Source organism: Oryctolagus cuniculus, chromosome 10 (assembly GCF_051225735.1).
Source record: "Oryctolagus cuniculus isolate XC-2025 breed Fujian yellow rabbit chromosome 10, ASM5122573v1, whole genome shotgun sequence".
NCBI classification, from domain to species: domain Eukaryota; kingdom Metazoa; phylum Chordata; class Mammalia; order Lagomorpha; family Leporidae; genus Oryctolagus; species Oryctolagus cuniculus.
The window spans coordinates 104,880,354-104,903,267 of NC_142876.1; the positions used below are offsets into that span (position 1 = coordinate 104,880,354).

The window sequence follows — 22,914 nt, forward strand, 5'->3', positions numbered from 1 at the left end:
AATCAGATACAAGTGGAGTTGAAGATGGGGAAGGCCAGGGCATCCGGCCAAGGATCTGCAGGAACTGAGGAGGAGTGGGGAGTGGGCCCGGGGCCGAGACATGTGGGGGGCACTGAGGGAAAGCCCCTGGAGTTTCCTCTCTTCCCCTGAGGTGGGCAAGTTCCCCAGGGGCCTCTGGAGTCCTGACAAGGTGGCTCCCCCCACATACGCACACACAACCAAGTGGGCAGGACTCCTGGACACGAGCTTCCCACCTCTGACCCACCCACAACCATTCCCGGAGGAGAAACAGGAGATTCCCCCAGAGAGCCTTTAACACAAATCGTGCCCCATAACTAGAGCTGTGGAGGCACAGAGAGGTAGGTGGCGAGAATAAACAAGCTTTGACAGAGACTGGGCACACCAGCAAGCCATCGGTCTCCAAGCTTCCAGAGGCTGCCCTCAGATCTCTTGGTTCACACTCATAATAACCTGGCCAAAAGAAATTCTAAACACACTGCTTCTGAGCCAGGCAGCATCGGCCACACTCCACCATGGGGCTGAGAGGGTCCTGCGAGGTCTGATCTCTCCCTGTGCTGGTGAGCCCCCTGCTCAGCTGTGGAAAGGGGTCCCGGGAGCTAGGACGCTGGGTTGTGGTGGAGGAGCAGTGGTTTGAGCACTTCCGACAGAGCTAAGAGTTCAACAGTTCGCAGGCACACCCGCAGCTCAACTACTGATCCGAGTGACAGCTGCGGATGACCTGCGGAGCTGAACTGCTGAGCCCAGCTGTTGGCACAGATCCACCCGGCAGAACTGGATGACACACCGCGGTGTCTGAACAAATGAGCTGCCTTCGTTCCCTAGCTCATCTCCCTTGTGTCCTGAGACTCAGCCCATCCCTCCCTCTGGGTCAAACTCACCCCACACTGATCACAAGTCTTGACAAGCAAGCTGTCATTCAGGACCCCCTTGGGACTGAAGCGATCAAACCAGCCACCGTCTCGCAAACCTCACAGCCTCAGATTGCGAGCTCCTACATGGCAACCCTAATAAATGCCCCCAAAACGTAATCCCTCTAGGTCCTCATCCAAGTTGATTTTCTCCTGGTTGAATGCGTCTTGGAAGACAAAATACAATACCCTACACAGCCTGATACTGGGGCTGTCACACGATCCCACCACGCGGCTGTTATTTTGTTCAAGATGCCTCAGGAAAACACGAGTGTACTGCGACGGCTGGTGCCAGCCCTGGGCAGCGTGGCTGATCTCTATGAGGGTGGCCGTGTCTCAGGCAAGGCTCGCTGGGGGAGGGGATTTGTGCCCAGGTTGGAGCAGGGTGGCAGCGACAGAAACCTTCCCTGCAGTCCCTGTCCTCCGCATAGAGCCGGGTCCAGGGATGCATCTGGAAGAACAGGCTCCATAGGGGTCACAGAAGGCACTTGGAGCACAGGGTCCAAGCCCGGTTGCCCATGACAATCATCCGGGAGCCCGCGCACGTGCCCCGCTCGGTGGCTCCCTAGACGCACAATCGCAGCCCCCTGGGGAAGGGCAGAGGGGGCCAGTGTTTGAAGCTTCGCTGGCTAAGATCACGGTGCACACAGCGGAGGGGTGCCCCAGGCCCACGGACAGCTGCTCAGAGTCTTACAGGCGGGAACTCTGGCCTGGTTGCTCAAAGGGTCTGGATTTGGGGCTGGCTGGGATAGAAACGCTCATCTTAGGAAGCGAGAGTCCTGAACACCACATTTAGAGCTGCGACTGGAGCCGCCTCTGGTCATCTGCAGGATCACGGGTCACAGGTGCAATGCTGCTGCTTGCGGCACCGCTGGCGCCTCCTACCCCAGCAAGCTCCGCCCCTCGGCCGCCAGGAGCCAACCAGGGGCACAGGTGTCCGCTTTCAGGCCCGCCCCCGCGAGGATCGCCACGCCCCTGCCCCGCCCCCAAAGCGCCCCGCCCACCTTGCCCGTGGACTCGGTGCCCCGCAGGATGCACAGGTACACCAGCAGCCAGGCCAGGAGCAGGCAGAGCGCCGGCTCCCACTGCACGCCGCCGCTCTCCTGGATGGACGGCGAGATGTTGAGGGTCTTGCGGTACCAGAAGTACTGCGTGGACGACGCCTTCTCGCACTCCTCGTCGTAGCCCGTGCGGTTTGCGTTCAGGGGGCACACGGACCACGGCAGGGGGTCCTGGGGGGCCAAAACAAGCGTGTTAGGGGGAGGCGGGGCTGAGGCCCGGGTCACCGGTCGCTGAGGGGACCCGGAGGACAGGGTTCCCTGTGGTAGAGACGGATCCCAGCCATCATCAAGGGCATGGGAGCGCAAGGCAGGGGCTCCGGGGAGGCGCCTTTCCTTCCTTGCTTAATCCACAGGTCTGCAGAGGACCACGGAGCTCTGTTGTGGGTGAAAAGGACTGGCCATCCAAGGGACAATGGCACCTTCATTTACCATGGGGGCACTCTGACCCTCAGCGTGGGCAACACTGACCCAGAATGGTCAGGACCTGGTGAGCGGACTGGTTTTTTGTTTGTTTTGTTCAAGTCCAACCAGAGAAGGCCAAACACGCCCCCTAACTAATCATACAGCGCAGGCTGCCTCTCATTAGTCCCACTCCTGCTTCCCCAAGCCACACACTCCCCCACCCCCGCAACAGAGCCCCTTCCTTGGGATCAGTGCTGTTGTGCGGTGCCCAACCAACTCAACCATCCATGCAGCCCTGCACAGAGGACAGGAACAGTGCCCAGGCTTCAGAGTAAGAGGTGCTGTCCTCTTGCCCCCTGGAGGACTGGGGAGAGGCAGAGTCTCTGCTGGTGTTCATGGAAACTCAAGGTTGAGCCAGGATCAGAGGCTGTAGCCAAGCTCAGGGAGAGAGCCTTCCAGTCAGGGATGTGTGCGACAGGCAGCCAGAGTGGGGTGTGGACGTAGCACTTCCAAGTGTAGATGCCACATCAAAACTACTGGAGTCATACCAAACACTCCGTGGGGCCCCCAAAGACTCCGGGCTATGCCCAAGCACTCCAGATGCCCACTGATTAGGGTCAGCCCATAATTGGGCTTGAATATCCAACCCTGGGGCAGGACTGAACCTCAAGATGCTGACAAAGCGGGAAAGAGTAAGCTGGCAGCCTGGGCCCCTCCTCCTCTCTTCCCAGCTGGGAAGAAGGGGAGATGGAGGAGGTCGTGGGAAGGCAAGCAGGTGCAGTGGGGAGTGGGGCCCCTGAGAACGAAAAGGCAGGAGCTGAGGATGAGAAATGATGAAGAGTGGAAAGTTCTGGTCTTGGATGCGAAGAGTGGAGGCAGAGTTCTCTCTTCTCTACCATTTCCAGCCCTTGCATACTTTCTGTGGCTATCATCAGGAATGAATTGCTTTAATTATTACTATGTTTTAATTTGAGAGGCAGAGTAACAGAGACACAGAGAGAGCTTCCTTCCACTAGCTCAATACCCAAATGCCTGCAACAGCCAGAGCCGGGAACTGGGAACCCAGAAGATGGCCCAAGTGCTTGGGCCTGGCTACCCAAGTAGGAGACCCAGACATAGGTCCTGGCTTTGGCCTGACCCAGCCTTGGCTGTTGCAGTCATTTGGGGAGTGAACCAGCGGATGAAAGATCTGTGTCTCTCCCAATCTCTCTATTGCTCTAGCTTGTGAATAAATAAATCTTAAAAAAAAAAAAAAAGCAAGCTATTGGTGGGGTCCCCAGAACTATGCACACAAGCATGTACACACTCATGCACCTGCTCAATCTGGGTTACCAACAAGGGCTCCATGGGGCCAGGGCTCAGCGCCCTCTGCTCAGCCTGGGGTGCTAGGCTTGCCTCACCCTTCCCACTGCTCCCCTGAGGCTGTAGCCCTCATGCATCCCCCCTGGCCCTAGCTGGGCAGCCCTGTGCTGCCCCTGTCTCTGGTGCCCATTCTTGCTCTGGCGTGGGCTCTGACTCACCTGGAAGGAGTGGAAGAGGTACCAGAAGGACCAGGCATTGATGACGTTGTAGTACATGGAGAGGAAGAAGGAGACCACCACGCTGGCGACGCCTGCAAGGAGGCACAGGGGTGGCGATCAGGCGTGCAGGGACAAGATGGCCGCAGCCCACCCAGTGTGCCCTCCTGGGACTGCCCTAGGGCCAGGGCCTCCCTTCACCAGGTCTGTATGTGGTCAGTATGACCAGGCAGCTGTCGGTACTCAGTATACTTGTTTCTCTTCCCCTAACCTCACTGCCATCTTCTGAGACATGAGGCTCATGAGGTTATCTTTAAGACCTCAATGCCAGGTGCTGTGCTAAGCACGTCATGTATCTTTGGTGCACACAACAGAATCATTCCCATTTCACAGAGGAGGAAACTGAGGCCCAGAGCATGTCTAAGACCACCAGATAGTAAGTGGCAGAGCCAGGGTTCAAACCTCATAGAGTGAGCCCTTGGTCACTGCCATGTGCTACCCGTGTAGCCTATGTGACAAGGGCTCTCACCTTGACTCATCTGAGGTTGAATAACTGGGGACAAACCCTGACATCTGGTGGCAGGGAGCAGTGGTGTGGGAGGGGTGAGCGCTGTCCGACCTGGTCCAGCCTACATGGAACCCAGGGTGGGACTGGGAGCAGAGGAAGGGACGCCATCAGGGCAACTGTCCCCACCTCCTCTGAGCCCACCCGCTGGGACAGAACTGGCCACGTGGGAGTGTTTACACAACAGGTGTCAGCAAAGGCTACCGACCAGTGCGGTTCCTCCCCCAACGCAGTCCCAGAGCTGACCGCCAAATGGCTACCTGCACTCCCAGGTTGGCACTAACATCCGGTGTCTTTGCTATTTTGCAGCAAATGCTGCCTCTGGGAAGCCCTCTGAGATTATCTGCTCAGGCAGATTCTAAACCTCACACTTCCATGCAAAAATTCAGAGCTGTCACGAACAGCAGGCTGTGTGAGTCCAGAGCTGACCCGTGAGGTCACAGGACACCTGTCTTCTGTAGGTAAGAGCAGGTGGCATCTGGCTGACACCCCGCTGCCCTGCCTGCTTCCCGTGTGGGTCCCTGGGCTTGATGGGTGCAGGGAGGTGGGGAAGAAGACCCTTTCCCTGCCAATCACGTGCGCCACGCTTCTGCTCACAGGAGATGGTCTCCCCCCAGCTGCTCACGGTCAGGAAGAGGCAGTGAGTGTGGGTATCACAGGCCAGCCCAGGGCACACAGCAGTGCTCGCGCCCCTGTGGGCTGCAAACACGCCCCCCGCCCCCAGCCCACGCTGCCCGGCACCCTCCTGGGCTCTCTCTGGAGGGTCCCACGGTGGGAGGGGGCTGGAGAGGGCCCCACGTACCGACGCCGCTGAGGTAGGGGCTGATGGTCCTCCAGGCGCCGATGCTGCCCTGTCGCATGCGCTGCCCCACGGCCAGTTCCAGGTACAGGAGCGGCATCCCCTCCACCAGGAGCATGATGACGTAGGGGACCAGGAAGCTACCTGTGGGCGCCCAGAGCTGAGAGCCAGGCCATCGCCTCTGTGCTGTCCTGTTGCCAGCCCCCGTGCCACGCCCTCTGTCACCCGACTTCCCTCTCCACCGCTCCTCCCACCTCCTCTCCATCCCTCTCCCCTTCCTCCTGCAGTCTTCCCACCTTCCCACCATGTCCCTGCCCCAGCTGCTGGCTCCTTGGCAGTGGCCCTGACACAGGCTAGTGGGATAAGGGGCAGGGCTTCTGATTCTAATGAAACTCGGTCTGCCCAGCTGCAGAGTTCAGGGTGGGCTGCAGAGGGCGCTGTTCTACAGGTGTGAAGGTTCACTAGGAGCTGGGTGCGCTCCCTTGGGTGCTCAGTGTCACTTTTAATGCCTCCACCATCCATGCCCGCGTGTGACCACCCAGTTTTCCTTCCAGCTCCTGCCACCACACAGGGACCCTGGCGTCCCCCTCAGACACCACAGAGCTGTGCACTCGGGCAGGGAACCCCGAATGCACTAACTCAGGTGCTGTCCAGAGTTCTGCCATCCCAGGCAAAGCCGTGAGACCCAGCCTGCTTCCCCCCATCCCTGCTGGGTTAGGCCAAGGGTTGTGGCTGGACAGAGACCCAGCAGAGCTCTTGGAGGGAAAGTCACTGTCACTCAGGGGGAGCTGAGAAAGGTGGGCACCATGCCCTACTCCAAGCTCTGCATCATTCACATACATACACAATCCAGGGAAAATTTCTGTGAAATCATGCCTTTTTTTTTTTTTTTTTTTGACAGGCAGAGTGGACAGTGAGAGAGAGAGAGACAGAGAGAAAGGTCTTCCTTTGCCGTTGGTTCACCCTCCAGTGGCCGCCGCGGCCGGCGTGCTGCGGCTGGCGCGTCGCGCTAATCCAAAGCCAGGAGCCAGGTACTTCTCCTGGTCTCCCATGGGGTGCAGGGCCCAAGCACTTGGGCCATCCTCCACTGCACTCCCTGGCCACAGCAGAGAGCTGGCCTGGAAGAGGGGCAACCGGGACAGAATCCGGCACCCTGATCAGGACTAGAACCCGATGTGCTGGCGCTGCAGGCAGAGGATTAGCCTATCCTATTGAGCCGCAGCGCTGGCTGAAATCATGCTTTCAATGAGCAGCACTTCAACAATAGGCCATCCATATATACATAACAGAAGGTTCAATCTGTATCTTACATTTTACACCCAAGAAGCCCCTTATACTGCATCATAGACCTATGTGTACCACCAAGAAACTGGGGAAAATCTTTCTGTAATTGGGTTAGGCAAAGATTTCTTAGCTACACCATCCAAAGCACAGTCTATGGAAGCAGATGGGCAGAAATTGGACGCCACTGCTTCTGCTCTGTGAGGGGCACTGCTCAGAGCTCACTCCCTACACACCGAGAGACACAAAGTCGCACAACGTGAATCTGAGAAGATCTTTGTACCAAGAATACACAAGGATTCTCAACACTCAGTAAGCAAAGAACCCCTTCAAAAATTAAACAAAAATCAGCCCAGAATTTCACCAAGGAACATGCGCCTTATAACCTAAGTTCCTGCTGTAACAGAGTCCCTGAGACTGGATCACTTATAAAAACAGAAAGATCTTGGCTCCGAGTTCTGATGCCTGGGAGTCCAGGAACATAGTGCCGGCTTCTGGTGAGGGGCTTGGTCCTGTGTCATCCCACAAAGGCGGCAGGACGGCTGGAGAGGCCCAGAGGGAGCCAAACGCGCTTCTACAACAAACACACTGCAGGGAGACCAACACGGACGCACCTTCATGGTCCAGCCACCTCTTCCAGGGGCTTCCCTTTTAGCCCTGCTGCACTGGGGATTAGGTTTCCAACACACGAAGCTTTGTGCAACACGTTCTAGACACACAGTGAGCAGAGCATGAAGAGACGCCCAGCAGACTAAGCCACTGTGAAGGTGCAAATTCAAACCACAACGAGATGCCATCCACTAGAAGGCCTAAGATTCAAACACACCCGCACTCACGCCAAGGACAGGAGAGGACGTGGGGAGTCTCACACGTTGCCGGCAGGAATGCAAAGTGGCACGGCTGGATTGGGAAGCAGTCTGGTGGTTCCTTGGAAGATGAGGCACACGTTTGTCATGGGATCCAGCAGGTGGCATTGACACCAGAGAAATGGAAACCTAGGTTCATACAAAAACCTGCCTACAAATATGCATAGAAGCTCCATCCACAGTTGCTCTAAGCTGGGAAAAACCCAATCACCCTCCAATGGGTAAATGAACAAAGAACGTGGTACACCACACAATGGAAAATTATTCAGCCAATCAATGGAACATCTGAAACTCCCGACAACAACATGCATGAATCACAGATGTATTGGGCTAAGTGAATCACACCAGACTCAAAAGGATACACACTGGGTGATCCCACGTGTACGATGCTTCAGAAAAGGCAAAATACAGAAAAAGCAAACAGGTCTCTGGCAGCCAGAGGCAGGGCAGTGGGGAGGGACTTCCTTCCAGGGACATGGCTGTAGTGGTGGCAACACAACCAACCGTATATGTGAGTATTTGTCAAATTCAAAGAATATAGCTTAATAAAACAAAAGCTTGTCTTGTAATCAGTTTGAAAACAAGGCTGCTGGGGTGGGCGTTGGGTGCAGCAGCTAAGTCGCTTCTCCACAGGGTCATAACCCACATCAGAGGGCCTGGGTTCGAGGCCCAGCTCTGCTCTTGCTTCCAGTTTCCTGCACCTTAGGAAGTGGTAGGTGACAGCCTGAGTGACTGGGTCCCTGCCACTCATGTACGAGACCTGGATTGAATTCTGGGCTTCTGGTTTCTGCCTGGTCCATCCCTGGCCTTTTTTTTTTTAAAGATGTATTTATTTATTTATTTGAAAGACTGAGTTACAGAGAGAGGCAGATGCATGGGGGTGTGTGTGTGTGGGGAGAGAGAGAGAGAGAGATCTTCTATTCACTGGTTCACTCCCCAAATGGCAATGACCAGGGCTGGGCCAGGCTAGAGCCAGAAGCCAGGAGCTTCATCCAGGTCTCCCATGTGGCTGCAGGGGCCCAAGGACTCGGGCCATCCTCCACTGCTTTCCCAGGCACATTAGCAGGGAGCAGGATCTGAAGTGGAGCAACCAGGACTCGAACCAGTGCCCCTAGGGGATGCCGACACTGCAAACTGCAGCTTTACCTGCTAAGCCACAGTACCAGCACACTCCTCCACTCCTCCCCTTTTTTGTTAATGTTTATATATTTGAAAGTCACAGTTACAGAGAGAGGGGGAGAGACAGAGAGATCTTCCACGCGCTGGTTCACTCCCCAGATCATTCCAACAATCAGGGCTGGGCCAGAGTTCCCATGTGGGTGGCAGAGGCTGTAACACTCAGACCCTCTTCCACTGCTTTTCTCAGGCAATTAGCAGGGAGCTGGATGAGAAGTGGAGCAGCCTGGACATGCACCAACGCCCATATGGGATGCCAGCATTGTAGGCGGCAGCTTTACCTGCTACGCCACAGCACTGGCTCCCACCTCTGGCAATTGAAGGGATCCCAACCAGCAGATGGGAGACCTGTGTGTGTGTGTGTGTGTGTGTGTGTCTGCTTTTCAAAACAGGTAAAACTTTAAAGAAACCAAGTGTACTAACCCTTTTCCCAGTGTCCACGCTCCTTGGATGTATACATTCTGAGGCTGGCTGGACACAAGGAGTTCTGGGTGTGAGAGAGGCAGATGGGGGCCTGCAATGGGCTTCCGGATAGGGCATCCTTGGTAGACTATGGCAGCCACATGCTTCTTCCCATGCAGAGCTGGAGTCTATTTGCCCACGCTGTCAATCGGCACTGGCCGTCTGTGGTCCAGCGAAACGTGGCCAAAAGGACACCATGTGGTGCCAGAGCCCAGGCCTCAGAGCACCTCGCAGCTTCACCTACGTGCTCTGGAACGTGGCCCTGGGACTCCCAGGTCCCCGCGTCAGCAGACGAGAGGCCCTGCGAGGGGAGAACCAGGGGCCCAGCTACCTCCAGGAATGAGACCACGTGCAAGAAATCAGGGGCCCCATTGGCCAGAGGGAAGCCATCCATTGGTGCTGCTTTAAAGCCATGCGGCTCTTTCTTTTCCTACCTCTCAGTACTTGTTCAGACATTCCCTAAAAAACAAACACCTTCCCTGGGATCTCCGGATGCCGGTGCCATCAGCAACATCAGGAAGCTGGCACGGACACAACACTCGTATTTCACCTGCAGGTGCTGCTGGCCTTCTGCCAACTATCCCCCGTGAGGTCCTTTTCCTGGTCTAGGGTCCAGCTCACAAACCCACGGGGCCTCTCGCTGTCACGTCTCTGTCATGTCCTTTGATCCGGGGTGGCCCCTCGGACTCTTTCCTCACCTCGACACTTTGGGAGAGTACCAGCAGGTGCCTCTGTGGAATGTCCCTGCCGCTGGGAATTGGCAGAGACACTGAAGTAATCCTGCGCCCTTGTCCAGAGGCCAGGGATGCCAACTCGTCCTGCTGGTGAACTTTGCTCACCTGGTTAAGGCAGTGGCTGTCCGTTTCTTCTGCCCTAAGTCACCACTGTCCCCTGGAAATGATTAAGTCCCTGGTGGGAGGTATTTTGAGACTAGAGAAATACTCCAAGGGCACTTCAAAAAGTCTGTGGGAAATGGCATGAAAAGTGTACCTTAGTTCAAAGAAAAAGATGTTGAAATCCATGCATCTCAGGGTCTTCAACAAGCACATGGAAATTGTGGGTCATGAAAAACTCTGCATGGATTTCCAACAGCTTTTTTTTTTTTTTTTTGCAACAGTGGAGGGTGGGAGGTCAGTGGCTTGGGGTGGGAGACAAAAGCCCCTGTTCCCCAGGGCCTCAGAGGCCAAAGCGGGGTGGTGGGGGACATTTGCGGGTTTTATTGGGGAGCAGGGAAATAAGGAAGAGCCAAAGAGGTTTTGTCCTCCCAGCCTGGCTGGGCTCTGTGCCCTGCCTTGTCGTTCCCTCCACTGGGAACACATTTCCTCTTTTCTTAGTTCTCTGCCCAAACCTGACTTCCTCAGAGGGTCTCCCTGTCTGCCCTGCCTAAAACAGCCCCAGGTCCCACTGACCCCTTGCCCTGCCTGGCTTGCCTTACCTGGGTGAAAAATGCGGTCACTGTGTGTTTCTTTGGTGTCTGTATTCCCAGTGGTGTGGAAACTCGCTCCCCATGCTGCTCAGAACAGCACCAGGCAGGGGGCTGGAGCCCAGTGCATCTTCCATACACATCACTCCCCAGGGGCACCCCTCCAGATCACTCAGAACTCAGCTGGGGCTCCCCTGTGGCCCCACAGCCGCTGCTGTTGAAGCACTTGGCTTTCCACAAAGTATCTACTGCCTCTCCCACCCTAGCCCCAAGCAGTGAGCTCCTGGAGCACAGGGATGGGTCCACCTGCCTCCCAGGTGATCGCTAATTTCCAACAAAGAGCCTGGCCCAGAGTGGTGGAGCATGATTGAATGTTTTTTGAATGACTTCCTAATGGTAAAATGGTTCTGCCAAGGTGGTTCTAGTTGAGTGGGTGGGCCAAGAGACTACTGATGGGGAATCATGATAGAAACTTCTGGGAAAGTTCCCTGTGATGCTAAAAACAGTTCCTTTAAAAACTCCATATAAAATGACTTTAAATGCTGACTGTACTTGGAGTCTGTATTAGATGACATGTACATCGGGCGGCTCCATATCAGCTTACACCTCCCTCAGAAAGGATAAGCAACCAGAAAGAAGCCTTTGGACCTATCTCTAACACTTTATAGACTGAAACAAAGAACCAGTCTAGGGTTAGCATAACAGGTAAAGCCATGGCCTATGATGCCAGCATCCCTTATGGGTGTTGGTTTGGGTCCAGGCTGCTTCACTTCCAATCCAGCTTCCTGCTAATGTGATTGGGCAAGCAGCAGAGGATGGTCCAAGTGCTTGGGCCCCTGCCACCCATGTGGGAGACTCGGCAGAAGCTCCTGGCTTTGGACCAGCCCAGCTCCAGTTGTTGTGGCCATTTGGGGAGTGAGCCAACAGATGGAAGATCTCTCTTTGTCTCTCCCTCTCTCTCTCTGTAACTGTGACTTTCAAATAAATAAATCTTTTTTTTTTTTTTTCCAAGACCAGTCTAAGGCATCAGAGCAAATGTCTTCCCCGAAATAGATTGACTTTGAGAAAGAGAAGAAAGTCAAGAGGACTCTGTGTTTATGGAACAGCACTAGGCAATGAAGAAGACCAGCTACAAGGAATGAAGATTTTATGAAAAACAGGTGGCCGAACTCAATACTCCTTAGAGGCAATAAATGAAGTAAGAAACATGTTTAGGGGCTGGTGCTGTGGCATAGTGGGTAAAGCCGCTGCCTCCAGTGCCAGCATCCCATATGGGTGCTGGTTGGAGTCCCGGTTGTTCCACTTTCAATCCAGCTCTCTGCTATGACCTGGGAAAGCAGTGTAATATGGCCCACGTGCTTGGGCCCCTGCACCTGCGTAGGAGACCCGGAAGAAGCTCCTGCCTCCTGGCCTCAGATTGGTGCAGCTCTGACCATTGTGACCATCTGAGGAGTGAACCAGCGGATGGAAGACCTCTCTCTCTCTCCATGCCTCTCCTTCTCTCTTTGTGTAACTCTTTCAAATAAATAAATAAATAAATCTTTAAAAAAAAAAAAGAAAAAGAAAAGCAACATGTTAACCAGAGCTCAGCAGAAAAGAATAAAGAGACAGAGATTCTAAGAATCAAGAAGGGAGGCCTGTGTGATGGCACAGGGTTAAGCTACTACTTACATTGCCAACATGCCATATTGGAGCATGGGCTCAAACCTCAGCCAGTCCACCTCTAATCAAGCTCCCTGCTACCATGCGTGGGAAGCAGTGGAACATGACTTGAGCTCGTGGGCCCCTGCACCCAAGTGGGAGACCTGGATTGAGTTTCTGGCTCCTGGCTTAGGCCTTGGCCCAGACCTGGCTGTTGTGGCCATTTGAGGAGTGAACCAGCAGATAGAAGGTCCTGCTCTCTTTGTATCTCTGTTGTTCTGCCTTTCAAATAAATAAATAAATCTTCAATAGAAGAAATGATCACATGGTTAAGAGCAGGAGATTTAAAAAGAACCAAGAATGAACATGGCTACCAGCCTCAGTATTTATCTGTAGAACCAAGGAAGAGAGAACACTACAGACACAACAGCTGGAACACACACAGTGACAAAACCTAAGACATTTTCCTGGACATGTATAATAAAAGGGCTCCCAAATACAGTCTAAAGCTGATGAAAACATATCTAATACCTTGACATGTAGCTCCAGTTTTTGGAAAATAAGCTATCACATAATATCACATACTATCTTAGGCATCTAAGGTACCCAACAACAGATAAACAATAAAATCAGCTGCAGTATTCTCCTATACAGAACTGAAAATCCAGGGCTGGCACTGTGGCGCAGTGGGTTAATGCCTTGGTCTGAAGCACCCGCATCCCATATGGGTGCTGGTTCTAGTCCCACTGCTCCTCTTCCCATCCAGCTCTCTGCTATGACCTGGGAAAGCAGTGTAATATGGCCCAAGTCCTTGGGCCCCTGCACCTGCATGGGAGACCCGGAAGAAGCTCCTGGCTCCTGGCCTCGGATCGGCACAGCTCCAGCTGTTGCGGCCATTTGGGCAGTGAACCAGTGGAAGGAAGACCTCTCTCTCTCTCTCTCTCTCTGTAACTCTGACTTTCAAAACAAACAAACAAACAAAAAAACACAAAAACTGAAAATCCAAAAGAAAGAGCGAAGTATATATAGATTTTCATTATGCTACCAAAAACAAAGTGTTATCAGAAATTCTCTGAACATGAGCCACAGCCAACCAATGTTAGGTCAAAAAATCCGAATCAACTACGGACTTGTTTTAAAGGACTAACAAGTGGTAAATAAACAACAACAACAAAAACCAGAATTAGGCCTCGAATAATACTATTAATGTAATGGTGAAAATACTACAAATGGAAAATACATCTCATGAATTAGAAGAAACAAGATTAATAGTAAAATATTCATCCTGCGTCCAAAATCAAAAATTATATCAATAAAACTTGTTATGTGGAGTGGGTTGAGGAAGGGGACAAGAGTAGAAATTTTCTGATTTTTGTAGGGTGATAGCTTTTGATCCTGATAATTAGGAAAAGTAAGTACTTATTTTCAGAAGTTTAAACTAACTACTAGAAGAAAAATAAGACCTATCTTCTAAATCATTTGTGGGAGTAGAAGCAAAAAAAAAATACTTAATTTTTAAAAGCAAGACAGCCAATGGCCTATAAAGTCTGGTTCTAATTTGTTAAAGCAAATCTGTTAACAATAATTACCTGAGTGGTGGACTTTTGGGGCGATTTTGTATGTTATTCTTTCTGTATCTTCCAGAACCTCTACCCTGAACATGGATTATATATATAACCTGCACATAAAATTATTCTAGAACATGCTGTTATTTTTCTCTTTGTTACAGCCAGTACCTCATCTGCTTGTAAAATCCAAGAATCTAACGAGAAGAAAAAAATTCCTTTCTGTTTGAAATTCCTCCTCGCAAGCCATCGGATCACGCTGGGTCTCCTCTGAGGCCCACAGAGATGGATGGACCAGAGCCAGCACCTCTGGGCGTCCAAGCGCCATCTCTCCCTTCTCTGCACCGCCCTGTCCTCTGAGAAACCACCCGGAGTGTGGTGCGCATGCGCTGCATCTCGGGCGCACGGCGCGCGATCCCAGTGGATGCTGAAATCCCAAGTCCAGGGCTGCACTCTGAGCACCACTGCTGTCCTCCACGGGACAGCCCCAAGTCCCCCCACCTTGGCCTTTCTGAGAATATTCCTATCTGGAGTCAAAACCGGACAATATGTAGCAAGCAAAAAGCCAAGGCACAGGTGAAATCAAGGTCCTCCTTCCTCTCTGTGCCCCGCTGTGGTCCAAAGCTTCCATGATGCCTCGCCTTTGCTTTGCCCAGCCCTGCCAGCAGCAGCATCACTTCACCCGCTGCCCGACCCATCCCTGGCCTCCATCCTGGCCATCTCTGTAACCCACAGCTCGGACCACGCCTGAGCCTTGGATGCGGCTGTCACTCCGGACCAGCCAGCTCCCTCTCCCACGGCGCCCCAGCCCTGCCCGCATCCTGTTCAGCCTTTGCCCTGCGCTGCTGCCCCTTCTGCACACACGGTCCCCTCTGCCTGCGGTGTTTTTCCCTCTAACTCTGCCTGGTGAGCTTTGGTCGTCAGGCAAGGCTGATTCAACGCTGCCATCGCGGGGAGCTTTCGGATAGTTTCCTGGATAGTTTCAGCAAGGCTTCCGAGCAGCCGTTTGTCCAAGCTCTTGCTGCCCGGTGCAGAAGGGGTGTGTGCCCTCCCTCCCTTGGGGAGTCACAGCTCCCAGCACAGTCCCTGGCTTGTTACAAGACTCACTGACTTAAAGCAAGTGCCTGGAAGGTTCACAGTGTTTATTTTAGCAAGACACTTTATTTTAAAGATTTGTTTATTTATTTGAAAGAGTTACACAGAGAGAAAGAGAGAGAAATCTCACATCCGCTGGTTCACTCCCCAGATGGCCACAACAGCCAGAGCTGTGCCTATGCAAAGCCAGGAGCCAGGAGTTTCTTCTGGGTCTCCCATGTGGGTGCAGGGGCCAAAGCACTTGGACCATCCTCCACTGCTTTCCCAGGCACATTAGCAGAGAACTGGATCAGAAGTGGAGTGGCCAGGACCTGAACAGGTGCCCAGAGGGGATGCCAACATTGCAGGGAGTGGCTTTATTGGCTATGCCACAACGGTGGCCCCAACAGTATTGATTTTTAAATTGTCCTCTGTGCCTTCCTGTTATTAATAGGACTAAGATTAGGGTTCACTACTGGGCAGCACAGAATTCCCTGGGGAGCTTTAAAACATCTGCTGTTCGAGCCACACTGAGACGAGCCCAGTTGGGATTTCTGGGGTTGGGACACAGGCACTGGTGCTGGAGACTGGGCCACCCGTGCATGGACACTGCATTCTTGACTGGTTGCTTCCCCTCCTCATCGAGTGGGGTGACGCAATCAGACCCCACGATGCACTGAACGGGACGGACAGCCTCCCTGGGGAGCCCAAGGAGGGCTGCACGGAAGAGGAGGCCTTTAGTTTTGGGACAGAGGACCATAGACATTGCCGGGGCTACTCTGGGCACAGCAGAGACACTGGACCGGAAGGGACAGGGACAATTACAGAAGGACACATGGCACATACATAGGCCCTTGGCCAGGGCTCCTCCAATGTCAAGGTGAAGCTGGGGCTGAGATTCGAATCAGAACCATGGAAGGAAGCACCCTGGCTGGGGATACTGGGAGAAGACCTGGACAAAGGAGGTAGCTGCCCTCAATCTGCCTTTGTCAGACTCAACGCACCGGTTCCAGGGCAGGAAGCCCGGGCCTGGACACCAAAGGGGCTCCAGCCCTGCCCCAGAAGCCACCTGTTCTTGTCTGAATTGGTTTCCCATGCGTCATTGAGGGGGACAGGATCGCGCACAGGAGTCCCATGCAGACAAAACAATGCTTGCAGAAAATGCTCCACCCCGTGCCCGGCTCACATCAGGACCGGACAGAGCGGCTGCTGCCAGCACCGAGTTGAGACCCAGGCCTCTCAAGGCCCCTGGCACTGGCATTTCCTGACTGCCGGGGTCCAGCATCTCAAGCTCACTTTGGCAACTGTATGTGGGTGGCACTTTCCAACCTCTGAAACCCGGGTTCTGTCCACCTCGGGGTCCGTACAAACAGCCTGAGCCAGAGCCTGAGAGGTCCCACACGTGATGCACCTTGCAGGTGGACACTGCGGTCCTGTTTACCTGTCCATTCCTGTGCTGATGGGGCTGGGTGCTGGCCTGAGAGCTGCGGCTTGCACGGCTCTTGGCTCCAGTGGTTCTGGGACTGGCGCAGACCAGGTCACAGAAGCCAGATGTGTCCATCTTTCCCCAACCCCACATTCTGGGACAATCCAGCAGCGGTCTGAAACCTGCCACAGGGGGAGTATTCACACTGATGACCAGCAAATGCTGCAAACTAAGGTGTTCCCCTCCCCTGCCCGTCCCACACTGGGGTTTGTTGGACAGGCAGAACCCCACCCTCCCCTGGCAGACCTGTAGTTTACCCTGATGTGAGGTTACAGTGCAAGATGTGGGGCAGCAGAGAGGACTGGAAGAGCTGGCTTCCGGTCCCAGACAGGAGCCGGTGCTTTGAGGGGGATGGGGACACGCAGGCTGTGAGTGTCGCCGTCCCACTGTGTAATCAGGTGCTCCCTGAGGTCACTTGTTTTACTGTTCCAAAATCACACAGAAGAAAATAAAGGAAAACAAACCACCCAACTCCTCCCTCCAGCCACACCATTGTGCTCAGCTGCCCGTGCAGAGTAAATTGCGGGTGCATTTGTTCTTCACACTGGGGACAGGGACATTCACGCTCCCTGCTTTCTTCCCAGCCAGTGCCCTTGACTTTCACGTGGTCCCCAGGGCCCTGCTGACTTTTTCACAAGGCAATTCTGTGGGTTCCTTCTGCTGCCTCCGTGTCTCTGGCCCAGGTGGCCAGAGTTGTGCAGAGCGGATCAGTGCCTAGGCCATAATCTTCAGCATTAACATTCCTCGTGCTGGGCCTGGCCCCAAGAGCAGGCAGGAAACAAACCCCCCAGTCACTCCGGAGTCCGCACCAGCACTTAATCCACTTGATTCTGGCAAGTATTTTGGCAGAGCCGAGCTCTGTGGTTTGCAAACAAGCCCTTTGTCTGCTGGGGTGCACACGTGGGTGTTCTCCCAGTCCAGGCAGCAGCCCAGGTGGAGGAAATGTCTGGGCAGGGTCGAGGCAGAGAGGCAGTGGTGCCGGGACACACACCTGTTCCTGAGAGTCAGGGGAGGGGCAGGGAGCACCAGGGAGTGAGATGGAGATACTGCGCAGGTGCAGGCAGTCAAGTGCCTTCTGTCCCAGGATGAACTGTTTGATCTTTCGATTGCCTAGGATGGTGCCATCCACCTGACCTATAGCCATACCTGTCCCCGATCCCTGCCACTCAATGTACCTTTGCAGTCAGCCAGCCAAAGCAGCCTCTGAACCACGCACCTGGAAGGTTTCTTTTTCCTGGATACGGAAGGTTTTGAGGTTCCCTAGCAACTCCGTGGCTAGCAGTATATTCTGTTTCAGAACGACTCAGCCCCACCTGGGCCCGCCTGCAGGTGGCTCAGGTAATGATGTTGCTACAAACAAGGTATCAAAGAGTCAGGTGACTCTGAGCTCGCCTGGCCAGATGGTTGGGCAACCAGTACCTGGGATAAAGGTGTCATGGGAAGGTGTGCTGAGCCCAGAGGGATGCTTTCAAGACTCAGTCACAGAGCTGTTACAGCCCAGCGCCCGACAGCACACAGCCTGAGCTTTAGTTACAGCGCATTTCTGCATTGCAAATAAGAAAAGGAGAATTAAGAATGCATTATTTAAGAAAACTTCAGATTAACCTTTGCTTGAGCTGTTACTGGGCAGGTGGGGGTGAGGGGAGGAGGGTGAGAGCTTGGTCCTCAAATGCAAGTCGAACTTTGTCAATACTTTGCTCCAACATCTACCATGTCCCTGATGGTGGAGAAACCACGCTGGTTGTACAAGACATGTTCACACACAAAGGTACACAACAATCAGCCAGCGGCAACCGCTGTTACCACTGGATTTCTTCCAATGCTTTTCTTTGCAGATTTTTAACCTGCACAGCTTTGAATCTGAAGTTGTACTATGTAGCACCGCCTTGCATGCCACTTCCCCTCCCTCTGCATCCGAGAGAGAGAGAGAAAGAGAGAGAGAGAGAGAGAGAGAGACTCCCACGCCTCCACCTGCAGGGCGGCAAAGCACCCCACTACACACAGGCTCTGAGCCCACTGAGGCCACCCCCTCTCAGCCGAGGTCTTAGGCAGTTTCCAGTGATCTGCTCTGAATAAAAGCCAGTGACCATCTTTGTTTTTTGCCTTCTGCCACAACACTGATGATTTAGCTAAAATACTAGAAATCGAACAACTGAGACTTTTTTTTTTTTTTAAATGCTAAGACTTGAATTCCTGTGGCCACACGGCCTTCCAAAAAGATACCTGGCCTTCATGGAGGTGGGTGGCATGTAACACCCACTCCCAGCTCTCCGCAAGCTAAGGGCGTACCGGTGAGGGTGAGGGTGCAATGGGGCCTCCGAGAAAAATTCCTGTTATCACACAGACACACACTGATTGGCCTCTCCTGCCTTCTGCAGGCACAAACCAGACCAGCTCTCTTTACTAACGGATCAAGAAACGGCTCAGGATCCCTTTAACTTGAGTTTCAGCCCACACTGCTTGGGGATTTAAGTCCAGGATCTGAAAGTTGCATAACGACGTTGAGCTGAAGGAGACAATCTCCGACTCACTTTTCACAGGTCAGCGTCAAGTTTACTCACTTCAAAGTCTGATCATTGCCACCTCGCCTCCCAAGGGAGAAAAACCGTGGCCCCGCGCCTCCGGACGCGCTCCAGGCGACAGCCCGGCAAGCTGGGGCGTGGGGCGGGGGCTTGGCCGCCCGAGGATGAGCAGCGGAGGCGGGCTTGGGTAGGGCTCCGGCTCCGGGTCCGGACGTCCTGGGAGCGGTTCCGGACCCCGTGGCTTTGCGCGGATGCCTGAGCTCGGCGAGCCTCGCTGTGCCGGTCTGCGACCTGGGCGCGATTCCCAGCGCGCACCGCCCGGCGCCTGGAGGTTACGCGACTCGGAGCCCGGGCGCGCACTCACCTCCGCCGTACATCTGGCACAAATAGGGGAAGCGCCACACATTGCCCAGGCCCACGGCGTAGGAGATGCAGGCGAACACGAACTGCAGCGGGTTCGACCACAGCGGTCGCGCCTTCTCCATGGCCCCAGCTCGGCGCGCTCGGCTCCCGCTCGGGCGCCCCCGTAGTGGTGTTGGTGCGCGGCCGCCAGGCGCACCTTCCCGTCCCGGCCTTGAATGGTCCCGCACCGCCGCCGCTGCCGCACACCCGCTTTTTAATCGCTAATCTCATTAACCGCGCGCCCGGCGAAGGGGCGAGGCTGGTAAATGGATGATGGCGAGCCCCACCCTCCTGGCCGCCGCCGCCAGGAAGGCGCTCGAGATCGCGGCCCACCCGCTGTCGTCCGCACGGCCTCGGCGGGGCCGGTGGTTTATGGAGGGCCCGCTTGGCGCCTCGCGTCGTTTGGGGACGTGGCTGTGACCCCCAGCGACATCCCCCGCTCTCCCGGAGCTGACAAGCAAACCAGGCTGCTCTTTGACCTACGGGGAGGACAATTTCGAGAGGTTCAGCCTGGCCCTTGGATGAGCGCAGGAGAATCCACCGAGGCAGGGCGGAAGGGCAGCGGTGGTCCGGGAAGGCTTCCCGCAGGAGACGTTTTGTCCAGAGATCGGAAGGACCTCACCCCTGTCCCTGCAGAGGAGAGCGAATCAGACACCTATTTCCCTGCATCCGCCCAATAGCTGGACCCTAGGCGTGGGAACCAGGGCAGTGCAGGACTCCCCTGCTGGGCCAGTGATTTCTAATGCATTCTGCCCTGTTGGGAGCCAGGGCTCCTCCTATTCCTACCAGTCCCACAAGGTGCTTTGGTGGAAAGTGGTCGCATAACACCTAAACCAAATGCAGGATCTGGCGTGGTGTCCCTAGGCTGCCACCAACAGAGCTGTGTGGCCTTGGACAAGTCACTCTGCCTGCCTGAGCTTCTGTTGCCTCTAATGGGAACAAACACCTGCTCCCCCCAAGGAGAAGGCTCCCCAGAGAAGTGAGGGCTGGACTTGCTGTGGGGCACATAGTAAGTGCTCAGTAAAGCGGTTGTGGCTATTGCGAGTCCCTGCCAGGGTGCGTGAAGGAATGGGTAACACATTAAAGAAGTTAATATTAACGACACCTTGGGACAGTGCCTGCTATGGTAGTAAGAGATAAGAAAATGCTAAATAAAGAAGTCAGGCGAGGTTAAAAGCAGAGTTGTTAGTGGGAATTGAACTTGAAGCCTGGACGCAGGTGCCACCATGGCGGTGGGGTGGGTGGGGGAGAGGTTCCTGAAGTTCCTGCCTGGCTGGTGGCAGAGGAGAGGGGAGGGTGGGGTGAGGCGGGAGGAGGCGGCGCCCTCAGATACACTCCCTGTTTCGGAACTTCCTACCAGGAATCTACCAGGTTCCTACCAGGAAACTCCTACCAGACTCTCCTAGCCGGAGAGAAGCCCACAGCAAGCAGGAAAAGCTATTTTGACATCTAAGCTTCAGATTCCCAGCAGTGCTTCCCTCCCTACCCTTGGCCTCCCACGAAAGGGAGCAGTGCCCTCTGGCTCCTGGCACCTAGGCTGGTTTTGCCTGCTTGACCTTTGCAAAAATGGAGTCACCGGGGTATGCGTGTGTGCTGGCACCTGACTGGCCTCATTTGCTTGCAGCTCTGGGCAGGAATCACTCTGGGCTTGTTCTTTGTCACTGCTGTGTAGTACTCTACGGCATGGATATACTCCAGCCGAAAACTGATGGATGCTTGTGTCGTCTCCAGCTGTGGGCTAGCATGAATAGAGCTAAGGAACATTCTAGCACAGGACATTCTAGAACATGTGAATGCACTCGTGGCTGGGGGCTTCTGTTCAGCTTAGTGTAGGTATTGCCAAAGTGTTTTTCCATGATGCTACCAGTTTATATTCCCACTGTCATTCTGTTTTTTTTTTTATTTTTATTTATTTATTTTTTTTTGACAGGCAGAGTGGACAGTGAGAGAGAGAGACAGAGAGAAAGGTCTTCCTTTTGCCATTGGTTCACCCTCCAATGGCCGGCGCGGCCGGCGCGCTGTGGCCAGCGCACCGCGCTGATCCGATGGCAGGAGCCAGGAGCCAGGTGCTTTTCCTGGTCTCCCATGGGGTGCAGGGCCCAAGCACCTGGGCCATCCTCCACTGCACTCCCTGGCCACAGCAGAGGGCTGGCCTGGAAGAGGGGCAACCGGGACAGAATCCGGCGCCCCGACCGGGACTAGAACCCGGTGTGCTGGCGCCGCTGTCATTCTGTTTTTAAGTTTTGACCCAGGCTGGTGGCTGTGTCATTTCCCTGGTACCAATAAGGCTGCACAGCCTTCCACATGCTAATGCTACCTGTGTTTTTCGTATTCCGCATTTCTTCCCTCCACCTGTGGCTACCTTTTTTTTTTTTTTTTAATATTATTTGAAGGTTTATTTATTTACTTGAAAGACAGGTTAGAGAGAGAGAGACAGAGAAAGAGAGATCTTCCATCTGCTGGTTCCTTCTGCAAACGGGTTGGGCCAGGCTGAAGCCAAGAGCCTGGAATTCAACCCTGGTCTCCCACAGGGAGCCATCCTCTAGTGCTTTCCCAGACTCATTAGCAGGAAGCCGGATCGGAAGCAGAGAAGCTGGAACTAGAACTGGCACTCCTATGGGACACTGGCCTCATAGGCAGTGGCTTAACCCTCTGTGCCACAACACGGGCCTCTGTGGCTACCTTTTGATTCTATCCATGGTGTTTCTCTTCTGTTAAAGAAGAGAAGTTCTTAATTTTAACCAAGTTCAAGTTCTCAACCTTTCTCTTTAGTATTCTCTTTTTTTTTCTTATGTCTTGTTTAAGGAGCGTTCCCTTATCCACTATACTATTCAGATAGTCCTGAAAATCTGGGTTAAAAATAAGTCTCAAAGATCTGTAGATAGGGCTACCTCCCCCTCCAATCCCTGCCTTTGACAAAGGACTTTAATTCTCCTAGCAATGGCAGTGCCCAGAGTCCAGCATTTCCTTGTGCTGGTTCCCTGAGCCCCAGTTTAGGAGACAGAGTAGGAGAGACTGACAGAGAGACCCTACTCGCTGTTCCCCACTCCCACCACAAATGCCCACAATTGCAGGAGAAGGGGGGCAAATCCTGGAGCTGGGGACCCAATTCCAGGTCTCCCACGTGGGTGGCAGGAGCCCAGCCACTTGGGCCATCACTGCTGGAATCAGAAGCCACAGCCAGGCATGGAACAGCCACTGCACAGCTGTTCCAACCTCCAGCCTACCTGCTCGCCCCAAGGCTGGCTCTTCAGTGTGGCTGAGCTGTTGTGAGAGTAGGCGGGCTGCATTTGTTCGGTTGATCCTGACTGTACAGTGACTGAAACTCGGGAGAGATGTCTGGGACGCTTGCTTGTCACCTTGCCCATGAGGCCCTGAGTTGGTTTGATGGAGCAAGGCCTCTCTGTCACTGCCAGCACCTCCCTCCATTCCCATTGCCACATTGCCTGGGAGCCTGGCCAGGGGTGTGGCCCTGTGGGGGTGGGGGTTATCTAGGACCAGCACAGGAGAACAGGGAGAATGGGCAGATAACCACATAAAGGGTTCAGGGAATGCAAATGCTGAAGCCTGTTTGATAGCTCTAATCTGACAAGGCCAGCTGCCCTCCTGCTGGGGCAGCCCGAGTGGAGGGGAAGAGCCTGGGAAGGGGGTGGGGTGGGGGCGGTTCCTTGGGGAGAGCGCAGGCACAGGGTGGAGATTAGTGAGGGGCCACTGCTCGCTCTCCCGCTCTCTGCAGAGCCCGC

At 54.2% G+C, this 22,914-nt stretch overlaps 1 protein-coding gene across 3 annotated transcripts in view; it reads right to left on the reverse strand.

Moving 5' to 3' along the window:
• The window catches only part of LOC100346971 (sodium- and chloride-dependent transporter XTRP3), a 36,973-nt gene extending 17,200 nt beyond the window's left edge, over positions 1 to 19,773 (reverse strand). Inside the window, exons 1-4 of one of the 3 annotated variants that reach the window (XM_051851702.3) lie at positions 19,134 to 19,773; positions 5,277 to 5,417; positions 3,913 to 4,004; positions 1,934 to 2,161 (exon numbers count right to left, since the gene is read on the reverse strand). In XM_051851702.3, the coding sequence (XP_051707662.1) occupies positions 1,934 to 2,161; positions 3,913 to 4,004; positions 5,277 to 5,417; positions 19,134 to 19,254 (582 nt within the window). In that variant the 5' untranslated portion in view covers positions 19,255 to 19,773. Of the gene's footprint in view, positions 1 to 1,933; positions 2,162 to 3,912; positions 4,005 to 5,276; positions 5,418 to 10,493; positions 10,768 to 18,808; positions 19,106 to 19,133 lie in introns of those variants that run through there. The other 2 variants (XM_089305582.1, XM_089305583.1) reach the window with 2 other exon arrangements.
• Positions 19,774 to 22,914: the final 3,141 nt, after the last annotated feature.